The sequence below is a fragment of the Heterodontus francisci genome, chromosome 48 (genome assembly GCF_036365525.1).
Source record: "Heterodontus francisci isolate sHetFra1 chromosome 48, sHetFra1.hap1, whole genome shotgun sequence".
NCBI classification, from domain to species: domain Eukaryota; kingdom Metazoa; phylum Chordata; class Chondrichthyes; order Heterodontiformes; family Heterodontidae; genus Heterodontus; species Heterodontus francisci.
The window spans coordinates 1071781-1084761 of NC_090418.1; the positions used below are offsets into that span (position 1 = coordinate 1071781).

The 12981-nt window shown below is 50.4% G+C and overlaps 1 protein-coding gene across 2 annotated transcripts in view; it reads right to left on the reverse strand.

The window, feature by feature from the left end:
• Positions 1-3871: 3871 nt before the first annotated feature.
• The window catches only part of LOC137357540 (zinc finger MYND domain-containing protein 15-like), a 40732-nt gene continuing 31622 nt past the window's right edge, over positions 3872-12981 (reverse strand). For both annotated transcript variants that reach the window (XM_068023940.1, XM_068023941.1), the window contains exons 8-14: positions 12264-12380; positions 11255-11343; positions 8115-8216; positions 7473-7605; positions 7003-7061; positions 6043-6203; positions 3872-4094 (exon numbers count right to left, since the gene is read on the reverse strand). In XM_068023940.1, the coding sequence (XP_067880041.1) occupies positions 3914-4094; positions 6043-6203; positions 7003-7061; positions 7473-7605; positions 8115-8216; positions 11255-11343; positions 12264-12380 (842 nt within the window). In that variant the 3' untranslated portion in view covers positions 3872-3913. The remainder of the gene's footprint in view (positions 4095-6042; positions 6204-7002; positions 7062-7472; positions 7606-8114; positions 8217-11254; positions 11344-12263; positions 12381-12981) is intronic.

Consider the following 12981-nt stretch of genomic DNA (forward strand, 5'->3'; position numbering starts at 1 on the left):
CATCCCCCGATTTTAATCGCTCCACCATTGGTGGCCGTGCCTTCAGCTACCTGGACCCTAAACTCTGGAATTCCCTCCCTAAAAGGAGCGGCACAGTGGCGCAGTGGTTAGCACTGCAGCCTCACAGCTCCAGGGACCCGGGTTCGATTCTGGGTACTGCCTGTGTGGAGTTTGCAAGTTCTCCCTGTGTCTGCGTGGGTTTTCTCCGGGTGCTCCGGTTTCCTCCCACAAGCCAAAAGACTTGCAGGTTGATAGGTAAATTGGCCATTATAAATTGTCACTAGTATAGGTAGGTGGTAGGGAAATATAGGGACAGGTGGGGATGTTTGGTAGGAATATGGGATTAGTGTAGGATTAGTATAAATGGGTGGTTGATGGTCGGCACAGACTCGGTGGGCTGAAGGGCCTGTTTCAGTGCTGTATCTCTAATCTAATCTAATCTAAACCTCTCCGCCTCTCCCTCCTCCTTTCAAATGAGCTGTTGTTGTTGAGAAGTCAACAGAGAAGTTCAGGGGAAATCATGTGACACAGGAACACGCTCTTTGTGGGTCCTGATTTACTGCTGAATTGTTTGTCTGCTCTCTCTCTCTCGCTCTCTTCTCTGTTGCTCTGTCTCCCTGCTCTCTCTATCACCCACTGTCTCCTCTCTCTCAATTGCTCTGTCTCTGTCTATCACTCTTTCTTCCCCGCTCTCTTTTTCTATCACTGTCTCCTCTCTCTCTCTGTTGGTCTCTGTATCTCTCTCCCCACCTCCATCTTCCCCTTCTCTTGCTCTCTCTCTCTAAGGGCTGATTGGCTGTGAGAGTTGTAGGTCGCGGTGTACCTGCAGTTCGAAACCTACAGCAGCTGCTACTCCACAACAGGTGAGTGCTGCTGGCACTGTGTGAGTGGGCCTTGCATTATTTACCGAGCAGGTATCCTGTGAATCGCTGATCACCCAGCTCAATGAGAGCAATATAAACACAAAGACAGGAAGAGAAATGATGGTTTGTGTCGTGTGGACAGACTCAGAAAATGGAACAAAGTTTTCAAAGCTGAACTAGTTGGAAGTTTGCTGAAGTATCTTGATCTTGGTGGGTTTTGCAAATTGGGTTCTGCTTCTGTGCAGCAGTGAAATGGGAAATGATAATGTTGATGAGAAGATCACAGAGGGGAACAGCCTAGAGAAACCAGCCCATGTCGATTCCTGCAGCCCAGAAATACAGTCAACATCGAGAGACCCAGAGTGTTCAAAGACAGCCTGGACCTCACATCAACCAGTGTCTCCCAATACGCTGATCACAGACAGTGCAGAATCACGAAGGGATGGAGTCCGTGTTACCCGCTGCACTTCGGTATCTCACCCAGAGTAAGTGAGGCCAGACAGTGAGCAACAGCAAGCTATTCGGACATGGGAGGGTGGGGGGGTGGGCAGCGAAGACTGATTCAGCAGTTATACACACAAACACACAGACAGACACACACACACAGTCAGACACACAGACAGACAGACACACACACAGACAGACACAGACACACCGACAGACACAGACACACAGACACAGATACACACAGACAGAGACACAGACAGAGACACAGACAGAGACACAGACACAGACAGACACACAGACAGACAGATACAGCCAGACAGACAGATACAGCCAGACAGACACACACACAGCCAGACACACACACACAGCCAGACACACACACACAGCCAGACACACACACAGCCAGAGAGACACACAGCCAGAGAGACACACAGCCAGAGAGACACACAGACAGAGAGACACAGACAGAGAGAGAGAGACAGACAGCCAGACACACACACACAGCCAGACACACAGCCAGACACACACAGACACACAGCCAGACACACACAGACACACAGACACAGACAGACACACAGACACAGACAGACACACAGACACAGACAGACAGACACAGACAGACAGACACAGACAGACACACACAGACAGACAGACACACAGACAGACACACAGACAGACACACAGACACACAGACAGACACACAGACAGACACACAGACAGACACACACAGACAGACAGACAGACACACACACACTCTAGCAGAAGGCAGTGGATATGCTCAGGACCAGGAACCCTTTTTTCCACAAAGAATCCCATTTTCAGTGGTGGTTTGGCCCCAAGGAGACAGCCTCAGTTAGAGGCTGGTGCCTGAATCAGTCCCCTGAGACCCATGATATAATTACACTGACTGACCTGCCACCTGTGCTGGGCGAGTCTCCTTTAAAAGCAGGGAGTGTTAGTCCCAATCTGTTCCGGGTAACATCACTACCGTCACTGTCAGGACAGATTGTCACTGCTCGAGTAGGTCACCATTGGTGAGAGAGAGAAAATCGTCCATCATTGTTGCCTTTGATCGTGTCCCGTGACAGCGCAAAGACATTGAGAATCCAGACCTTAAATGCTGTCATTACACTGGGAAAGGGGGAAGATTCTTAATTACAACCCGCAACTCCCAATAACCTCTGACCTCAAGGTATTGGGGGGCGCAGGGGTGAGGGTATTAGAGGGGGTCAGAGTACTGAGAGGCTTGGATTTTGGGGGTCAGGATACTGGGGGTCAGGGGGGTATTGAGGGGGTCCAAGTACAGAGTTCGAGATGTGGGCTACAGCCCAGGGTCTGAAATATTCTTTGAAAATTAATCACAGAGTGATTAAGACACAGAAAGAGGCCACTTGGCCCATCGTGTCTGTACTGGCTGAAAAACTAGCCATCCAGACTATTCCCACCTTCCAGCATTTGGTCTGTAGCCCTGCAGATTATGGCACTTGAGGTGCAAATCCAGACACCTTTTGAATGAGTTGAGGGTCTCTACCTCAACTATCCTTTCAGGCAGTGAGTTCCAGACCCCCAACCACCCTCTGGGTGAAAAAGGTTTTTCTCCTCTCCACGCTGATTTTTCTCCCAATCATTTTAAATCTATGCCGCCTCGTCACTGACCTCTCTGCTAAGGTGAATAGACCCTTCACCTTCACTCTGTCCAGGCCCCTCACAATTTTATACATTTAAATCAGATCTCCCCTCAGCCTTCTCTGTTCCAAGGAGAACAACCCCAGCCTATCCAATCTTTCCTCGTAGCTGCATTTTTCCAGTCCTGGCAACATCCTCGTAAATCTCCTCTGTACCCTCTCTAGTGCAATTACATCCTTTCTGTAATGAGATGACCAGAACTGCACACAGTATTCAAGTTGTGGCCTAACCAATAAGTTATACAGTTCCAGCATAACTTCCCTGCTCTTATATTCTACACCTCGGTTAGTAAAGGAAAGGATTCCATATAATAAAAGCAAAATACTGCGGATGCTGGAAATCCTTCAATAAAAACAAGAAATGCTGGAAATACTCAGCAGGTCTGGCAGCATCTGTGGAGAGAGAAGCAGAGTTATCGTTTCGGGTCAGTGACCCTTCTTCAAAACGAGCATTTCCAGCATTTCCTGCTTTTATTGAAGGATTCCATCTGCCTTCTTAAACAGCTAATCAACCTATCCTGCTACCTTCAGGGATCTGTGGACATTCACTCCAATGTCCCTCACTTCCTTTACACCACTCAGTATTTTCCCATTAATCGTGTATTCCTTTGCCTTGTTTGACCTCCCCAAATGCATCACCTCACACTTCTCTGGGTTGAATTCCATTTGCCACTTTTCTGCCCACCTGACCAGACCATCAATATCTTCCTGCAGCCTGCAGCTATCCTCCTCACTATCAACCACACAGCCAATCTTTGAGGGCAAAAACTTTTCCCATGAAATTGAACATAACCAGGTTCTTGTTATTTATAAAATTAATTAAATAAACTGCGATTTAAAAAGTCTAAAGGATTTTTAATTGAAATTCTCTGTCCATTGCAGTGATCAATAATTACACAGGATCAATAATGACACAATTCACTTTCTGCGGCGGAGATTGCTCCGTTTCTTGTCCTTCTTTCTGCGGCTGGTATCCAGGATCTCCTCTGGGGGGGTGGGCAATGGCTCACTGGGGGGCAGTGGGGTGGGAAGGGGCTGCTGCCTGCTCGTCACTGGGTTTGCTTTATACACCAGGTGGAAGAGGTAAGCATTGGAGTACCTGAGAGACAGAGAAACAGCCATGAAAAAGTGTCACAGTGAGGACGCAACTGGGGTCATTGCCAGAGGGAGCTTTACTCTGTATCTAACCCCGTGCTGTACCTGTCCTGGGAGTGTTTGATGAGGACAGTGTAGAGGGAGCTTTACTCTGTATCTAACCCCGTGCTGTACCTGTCCTGGGAGTGTTTGATGAGGACAGTGTAGAGGGAGCTTTACTCTGTATCTAACCCCGTGCTGTACCTGTCCTGGGAGTGTTTGATGGGGACAGTGTAGAGGGAGCTTTACTCTGTATCTAACCCCGTTTTTTTTTTATTGGCCCAGGAGCAGGCCGACGAGGAGATCCTCCTCCCGGCCCAAGCCCCTCCGCACCGGGTGCCCAAAGATCAGGAGCGTGGGACTGAAGTGCAATCTAACCCCAGTGCTGTACCTGTCCTGGGAGTGTTTGATGGGGACAGTGTAGAGGGAGCTTTACTCTGTATCTAACCCTGTGCTGTACCTGTCCTGGGAGTGTTTGATGGGGACAGTGTAGAGGGAGTTTTACTCTGTATCTAACCCCGTACTGTCCCTGTCCTATTTCCCTCACATTGGTGAACATAATTTCACAAATTAAACGAGAAATTGGGGGAAGTATGGAACAGGTGAGTCTGCACCTGAGAGAACAAATCCCAGAGTTTGTTGAGATTCTCCATCAGTTTGACTGCTGTAGTGTGTGGATATACACCTGAAACTAGATTAGTCAGGCCTTTAACAAGGGCTGCACTGCCCCTCTCTGATCCGACTATATTTAACCAACTATCAGTTACTCTGACCTGAATGACATCCTAATAATGTTTGCACAAAGCTGTTGCTGGAACAGGAGCCAGTGTAGGTCAGTGAGCACTGGGGGTGTTGGGTGAATAGAAGTTGATGCGAGTTAGGACATGGGGCAGCAGAGTTTTGGATGAGCTGTGGTGGGAGGGGACGAGCTCCATTGAGGGTTTAGACAGACAGACAGCCACTGTCTGGGTGGGAAACCGAATGCAGCAGTAGTGAATTTCTCAGGAACGCTTGTGTATAATGCAGGAGGCTGCTTCGATTTAACTGCAGGTTTCCCAACTGCTGTTCAAACAGCTCCTCCTGCACTCAGTGTGCACACACTGCTCACTCGTGTTCAACCAACATTCCTACACTGCGCTCACTGCCAAACAAACACAACCATTCTCACACTCTCACACACTCTCACACTCTCTCTCACACTCTCTCTCACACTCTCTCTCACACTCTCTCTCACGTACACACAGTGTCAAATGACTATAAGCTCAATGCTGGAGCATCCCTCTGGGTGGAGTCAGTGACAGTACAGTGAGAGAAGTGGGAACAGAAGAACAAAAGGCCATTCAGCCCCTCAAACCTGTTCCACCATTTAATTATTTCACAGCGGATCTTAATTCATTCACCCACTTTAGTTCCAAATCCCTTAACACCCCTTACCCAATAAATGGAGTAAAGTAAAAGCAAAATGCTGCGTTTGCTGGAAATCTGAAATAAAAACAAGAAATGCTGGAAATACTCAGCAGGTCTGGCAGCATCTGTGATGAAGGGTCACTGACCTGAAACGTTAACTCTGCTTCTCTCTCCACAGATGCTGCCAGACCTGCTGATTATTTCCAGCATTTCTTGTTTTTATGTTATATAAATGGACTAAAGGTTTGGGGATGGAGGGAGAGAGACACTGAGGGATTGGAGAAGGAGGGAGAGACATATTGATGGCTATCAGCCATCTGATGAATTGTTTTATGTTGAAATGTTGTCGTATGGTTGGAACTGGCGATCTGCGAGCAGGGTGATTCTCGGAACGACCTATGATCAAACCATGGAGAGTCCAAAGGACCGAGAATATTGTCTCTTTTCCAGTTAATGCAGTCAGTGTGTGTCAGTGGCTGACAGATTCCCCACAATTGTGCACTCACCAGGGCAGGTTGTTGTCGATGCCAATGATTCGGAATGGAGAACGGAAAGGGTTAATGATGGGTTGGCTGATAGAGCCTCCTGCTGCCATATTCATGGTCTGATTGTTGATACCACAGCTATACTCACTGCACTCGGTAAAGTATGCTGGAACTCGAAGTGACTGCAGTGAAGAGAGAGAACAGACGGACAGTGAACACACAAGAGGGATCATTCTGAGGACCAGGAACGTTCCTGCTGACCCCCCAGTTCCCCAATCACTCCCCTCCCTGTGCCCAGTGACCCTGCTGACCCCCCAGTTCCCCAATCCCCCTCCCTGTGCCCAGTGACCCTGCTGACCCCCCAGTTCCCCAATCACCCCCCTCCCCGTGCCCAGTGACCCTGCTGACCCCCAGTTCCCCAATCCCCCTCCCTGTGCCCAGTGTCCCTGCTGACCCCCCAGTTCCCCAATCACCCCCCTCCCCATGCCCAGTGACCCTGCTGACCCCCAGTTCCCCAATCACCCCCCTCCCCGTGCCCAGTGTTCCTGCTGACCCCCAGTTCCCCAATCACCCCCCTCCCCGTGCCCAGTGTTCCTGCTGACCCCAGTTCCCCAATCACCCCCCTCCCCATGCCCAGTGTCCCTGCTGACCCCCCAGTTTCCCAATCACCCCCCTCCCCCTGTCCAGTGTCCCTGCTGACCCCCCAGTTTCCCAATCACCCCCCTCCCCGTGTCCAGTGACCCTGCTGACCCCCAGTTCCCCAATCACCCCCCTCCCCGTGCCCAGTGACCCTGCTGACCCCCAGTTCCCCAATCACCCCCCTCCCCGTGTCCAGTGACCCTGCTGACCCCCAGTTCCCCAATCACCCCCCTCCCCGTGCCCAGTGACCCTGCTGACCCCCAGTTCCCCAATCCCCCTCCCCGTGCCCAGTGACCCTGCTGACCCCCAGTTCCCCATATGTGTCTGTCGGTCTCAGCTCACCTGCAGCCTGGGTAGAGAACGCAGCCACGTCCTGCTCAGTCCGAACCCCACATTGAACCCTGAAAATACAGACAGGAAACTCTTATACAGCTCATTGCAAGGGGAAAGGGGGGCATTACAATGTCTACAGCACAGAATATACCCGCAGATCCCAGATCCTCCACCCTCTCTCAGACCCTCCCCACTCCCAGTCTCCCTGCCAGCATCCCCATGCCCCAGTCCCCTGCACCCCACTCCCAGTCCCCCCGTCCCCTCCCCAGTCTCTCCAGCATCCCCATCACCCATCCGGCAGCACCCAATTCCCCACTCCCTACACCGCCCCACCCTCAGTGGCCCCCAAATATGGGCATCCCTCCCCCTGCTCCCAGCCCTGCTCCCATGTCCACCCCGCTCACGTTTCCCCCCACAATTTTCTGCATCCCCATGCCCCCACACCCTCGCCTTTCTTTCCCCCCACCCCAGTCACTTACCAATCACCAGGTCTGCCTTTGGTCCCTGTAACATGTGGTAAGGTTTGGAACAGACTTTGATGCGGATATTCTTCCGGTCACTTTTCTCCTCATTGATACAGATGTTGGGGTTCACCACACACACCTGGCCGTCCTGTCAGGATAACGGGGGGGGGGGGGGGGGGAGTGGGGGAGAGGGGGGTTGGGGGTCAGACAAAAACACAGGCTGGTTCCTCACCTCTAACCTCACGCAGCGCTGCCTTGCTGGGTGGGAGATACCAGCCCCCACAACATCCCATCAAATAATACAACATGCAGCACAGGAGGAGGCCGTTCGGCCCATCGTGTCTGTGCTGGCTCTTTGAAAGAGCTGTTCATTTATTCCCACTCCCCCCTGCTCTTTACCCACAGCCCTGCATATTTCTCCTCTTCGAGTATTATCCAATTCCAAGTTATTATTAAATCTGATTCCATCGCCCTAGCTGTGCACCCCCCCGTCCCGTACCCCAACCACAGCGATATCCACCCTATCACCCCCTCACTTTGAGATCCTAACTCGACAACTCCCCCCTCCCCCTCACTCTGTAACAGCCCCCCTCACCACCCCGCTCTCTGTCACTCTCTGCCACCACGCCCCCCTCCTCCCCTCACCCTGCGCCTTACCTTCCTCTGTAGGTTGAACTGCTGTTCGTCCACTTCAAGTGGGAGGCGGTCACCAACAAAATGGATCTCAAAGGTAACGTGAGGCAAGAGGACAGCGAGCTCCTGTCGAAGGTGAAACATGATGGGACACCATCATTCCACTGAGAACCAAACCACAGGGCAGCCACTCATCGACTCCCTATCCTCACACACAGTAACCATTCGCAGCAGACACTGAACTGAAAACCACTACTGCCCCCACTCCTCAAACATCCACTCCCCAACCGCACCGCATCACCTCCAGAGTACTGTACCCTCAGTGTTATACAGTGACAGACCTGTACCCACCAGTACTGTACCCCAGTGTTATACAGTGACAGACCTGTCCCCACCAGTACTGTACCCCAGTGTTATACAGTGACAGACCTGTCCCCACCAGTACTGTACCCCAGTGTTATACAGTGACAGACCTGTCTCCACCAGTACTGTACCCCAGTGTTATACAGTGACAGATCTGTCCCCACCAGTACTGTACCCCAGTGTTATACAGTGACAGATCTGTCCCCACCAGTACTGTACCCCAGTGTTATACAGTGACAGACCTGTCCCCACCAGTACTGTACCCCAGTGTTATACAGTAACAGACCTGTCCCCACCAGTACTGTACCCCAGTGTTATACAGTGACAGACACGTCCCCACCAGTACTGAACCCCAGTGTCATACAGTGACAGACACGTCCCCACCAGTAATGTACCCCAGTGTTATACAGTGACAGACCCGTCCCCACCAGTACTGTACCCCAGTGTTATACAGTGACAGACCCGTCCCCACCAGTACTGTACCCCAGTGTTATACAGCGACAGACCTGTCCCCACCAGTACTGTACCCCGGTGTTATACAGTGACAGACCTGTACACAACAGTACTGTACCCCAGTGTTATACAGTGAAAGACCTGTACCCACCAGTACTGTACCCCAGTGTTATACAGTGACAGGCCTGTACCCACCAGTACTGTACACCAGTGTTATACAGTGACAGACCTGTACCCACCAGTACTGTACCCCAGTGTTATACAGTGAAAGACCTGTACCCACCAGTACTGTACACCAGTGTTATACAGTGACAGACCTGTCCCCACCAATACTGTACACCAGTGTTATACAGTGAAAGACCTGTACCCACCAATACTGTACACCAGTGTTATACTGTGACAGGCCTGTACCCACCAGTACTGTACACTAGTGCTATACAGTGACAGGTCTGTACCCACCAGTACTGTACACCAGTGTTATACAGTGACAGGCCTGTACCCACCAGTACTGTACACCAGTGTTATACAGTGAAAGACCTGTACCCACCAATACTGTACACCAGTGTTATACTGTGACAGGCCTGTACCCACCAGTACTGTACACCAGTGTTATACAGTGACAGGCCTGTACCCACCAGTACTGTACACTAGTGCTATACAGTGACAGGTCTGTACCCACCAGTACTGTACACCAGTGTTATACAGTGACAGGCCTGTACCCACCAGTACTGTACACCAGTGTTATACAGTGAAAGACCTGTACCCACCAATACTGTACACCAGTGTTATACAGTGACAGACCTGTACCCACCAGTACTGTACACCAGTGTTATACAGTGAAAGACCTGTCCCCACCAGTACTGTACACCAGTGTTATACAGTGAAAGACCTGTCCCCACCAGTACTGTACACCAGTGTTATACTGTGACAGACCGGAACTCACCAGTAATATACCTCAGTGTGGTATATATGAATGATTTGGACTTAAATGTGGGAGGCATGATTGGAAAATTTGCACAAAAATTGGCCGTGTCGTTGATAGTGAAGAGGATAGCTGGAGACTCCAGAAAGATACCAATTGTTTGGTTGAGTGAGCGGGAAAGTGACAAATGGATTTCAATCAGGGGAAGTGTGAGGTAATGCATTTGTGGAGGGAAAATAAAGCAAGTGAATACACAATAAACGGGAGGATATTGAGAGGGGTAGAAGAAAGTGACAGACCTTGGAGTGTATGTCCACAGGTCCCTGAAGGTGGCAGGACAGATAGATAGAGTGAAGAAGGCATATGGAATGCTTTCCTTTATTGGCCGAGGTATAGAATACAAAAGCAGGGATGTAATGCTGGAACTGTATAAAACGCTGGTTAGGCCACAGTTGGAGTATTGTGTACAGTTCTGGTCACCACATTACAGGAAGGACATAATTGCTCTGGAGAGAGTACAGAGGAGATTTACAAGAATGTTGCCAGGGTTTGAAAGTTGCAGCTATGAGGAAAGATTGGATCGGCTAGGATAAAACCAATATACTGCAGATGCTGGAAATCAAAAACAAAACAGAAAGTGCTGGAAATAATCAGCAGGTCAGGAAGCATCTGTGGAGAGAGAAAAACAGTTAATGTTTCAGGTCAGTGACCTTTCATCAGGACTTATATTTATAACGGTCACTGACCTGAAACATTAACTCGATGCCTCTCCACAGATGCTGCTGACCCACTTCGTATTTCCAGCACTTTCTGTTTTGTTTTAGATTTCCAGCATCTGCAGTATTTTGCTTTTATTCCCATACTGTACCTGTCCTGGGAGTGTTTGATGGGGACAGTGTAGAGGGAGCTTTACTCTGTATCTAACCCCTGTTTTTTTTTTTTTATAGAGCTTTACTCTGTATCTAACCCTGTACTGTACTTGTCCTGGGAGTGTTTGATGGGGACAGTGTAGAGGGAGCTTTACTCTGTATCTAACCCCGTACTGTACCTGTCCTGGGGAGTGTTTGATGGGGACAGTGTAGAGGGAGCTTTACTCTGTATCTAACCCCTGTTTTTTTTTATAGAGCTTTACTCTGTATCTAACCCTGTACTGTACTTGTCCTGGGAGTGTTTGATGGGGACAGTGTAGAGGGAGCTTTACTCTGTATCTAACCCCGTGCTGTACTTGTCCTGGGTGTGTTTGATGGGGACAGTGTAGAGGGAGCTTTACTCTGTATCTAACCCCCGTGTTGTACCTGTCCTGGGAGTGTTTGATGGGGACAGTGTAGAGGGAGCTTTACTCTGTATCTAACCCCATACTCTATCTGTCCTGGGAGTGTTTGATGATAACACGAGTGTTTAGGATTTAGGAAGCTATGGGACTCACCCAGAACACCATCCGTATCTCAAACTGCTTCTGCGCTTCCAGGATGTGGATTTTGAGAGACTGTTTGTTCAAGATATTCAGTTCCGGAACTGGATAGAGGAGAAATGTGACATGTCAGACGGTGCAAACAGATAACTCCCTGTTGGAGAGGGGACCGAGGGGTACCTGTCAGTACACAGATAGCCACCAGTACTGTACCCCAGTGTTATACAGTGACAGACCTGTCCCCACCAGTACTGTACCCCAGTGTTATACAGTGACAGACCTGTACCCACCAGTACTGTACCCCAGTGTTATACAGTGACAGACCCGTCCCCACCAGTACTGTACCCCAGTGTTATACAGTGACAGACCTGTCCCCACCAGTACTGTACCCCAGTGTTATACAGTGACAGACCTGTCCCCACCAGTACTGTACCCCAGTGTTATACAGTGACAGACCTGTACCCACCAGTACTGTACCCCAGTGTTATACAGTGACAGACCTGACCCACCAGTACTGTATCCCAGTGTTCTGCAGTGACAGACCTGTACCCACCGGTCCTGTACCCCAGCGTTATACAGTGACAGACCTGTCCCCACAAGTACTGTACCCCAGTGTTATACAGTGACAGACCTGTACCCACCAGTACTGCACCCCAGTGTTATACAGTGACAGACCTGTACCCACCAGTACTGTACCCCAGTGTTATACAGTGACAGACCTGTCCCCACTAGTACTGTACCCCATTGTTATACAGTGACAGACCTGTACCCGCCAGTACTGTACCCCAGTGTTATACAGTGACAGACCTGTCCCCACTAGTACTGTACCCCATTGTTATACAGTGGCAGACCTGTCCCCACCAGTACTGTACCCCAGTGTTATACAGTGACAGACCTGTCCCCACCAGTACTGTACCCCAGTGTTATACAGTGACAGACCTGTATGACACTGTTTAGTACATACGTGGTTTGTGCAGAATGCATAGAGGACACCCTCTCCCTGCTATCTCGAGCAATGACTCACAGTGCTGTGGAACCATGCTTGTGATGATATGGTAGATGGTGAGGGGGTACGAGAGCAGCACAGCCACTGGCGAATTGATGCTAAGTCCTCGCCACTGATAATAGGATTTCCATGTCACTGTGGAGAACAGAATTAATTTCAGGTTTAAAAGTTTTACAACTTTCTGTTCTTTTCTTTAGTGTTTTTCTTCAATTAAATTGCAGCTCTGGCTCAGCACTCTACTGAGGCAGAAAGTTTTGCCTTCAAATCCCACTCCAGGGACTTGAGCCCATAAACCAGGCCTATACTCCCAGTGTAGTACTGAGGGAGCGCTGCACTGTCGGAGGGTCAGTACTGAGGGAGGGCTGCACTGTCGGAGGGTCAGGACTGAGGGAGCGCTGCACTGTCGGAGGGTCAAGACTGAGGGAGCGCTGCACTGTCGGAGGGTCAGGACTGAGGGAGTGCCGCACTGTCGGAGGGTCAGGACTGAGGGAGTGCCACACTGTCGGAGGGTCAGGACTGAGGGAGTGCCGCACTGTCGGAGGGTCAGGACTGAGGGAGCGCCGCACTGTCGGAGCGTCAGGACTGAGGGAGCGCCGCACTGTCAGAGGGTCAGTACTGAGGGAGCGCCACACTGTCGGAGGGTCAGTACTGAGGGAAGGTCAGTACAGAGGGAGCGCCGCACTGTCGAAGGGTCAGTACTGAGGGAGCGCCGCACTGTCGGAGGGTCAGGACTGAG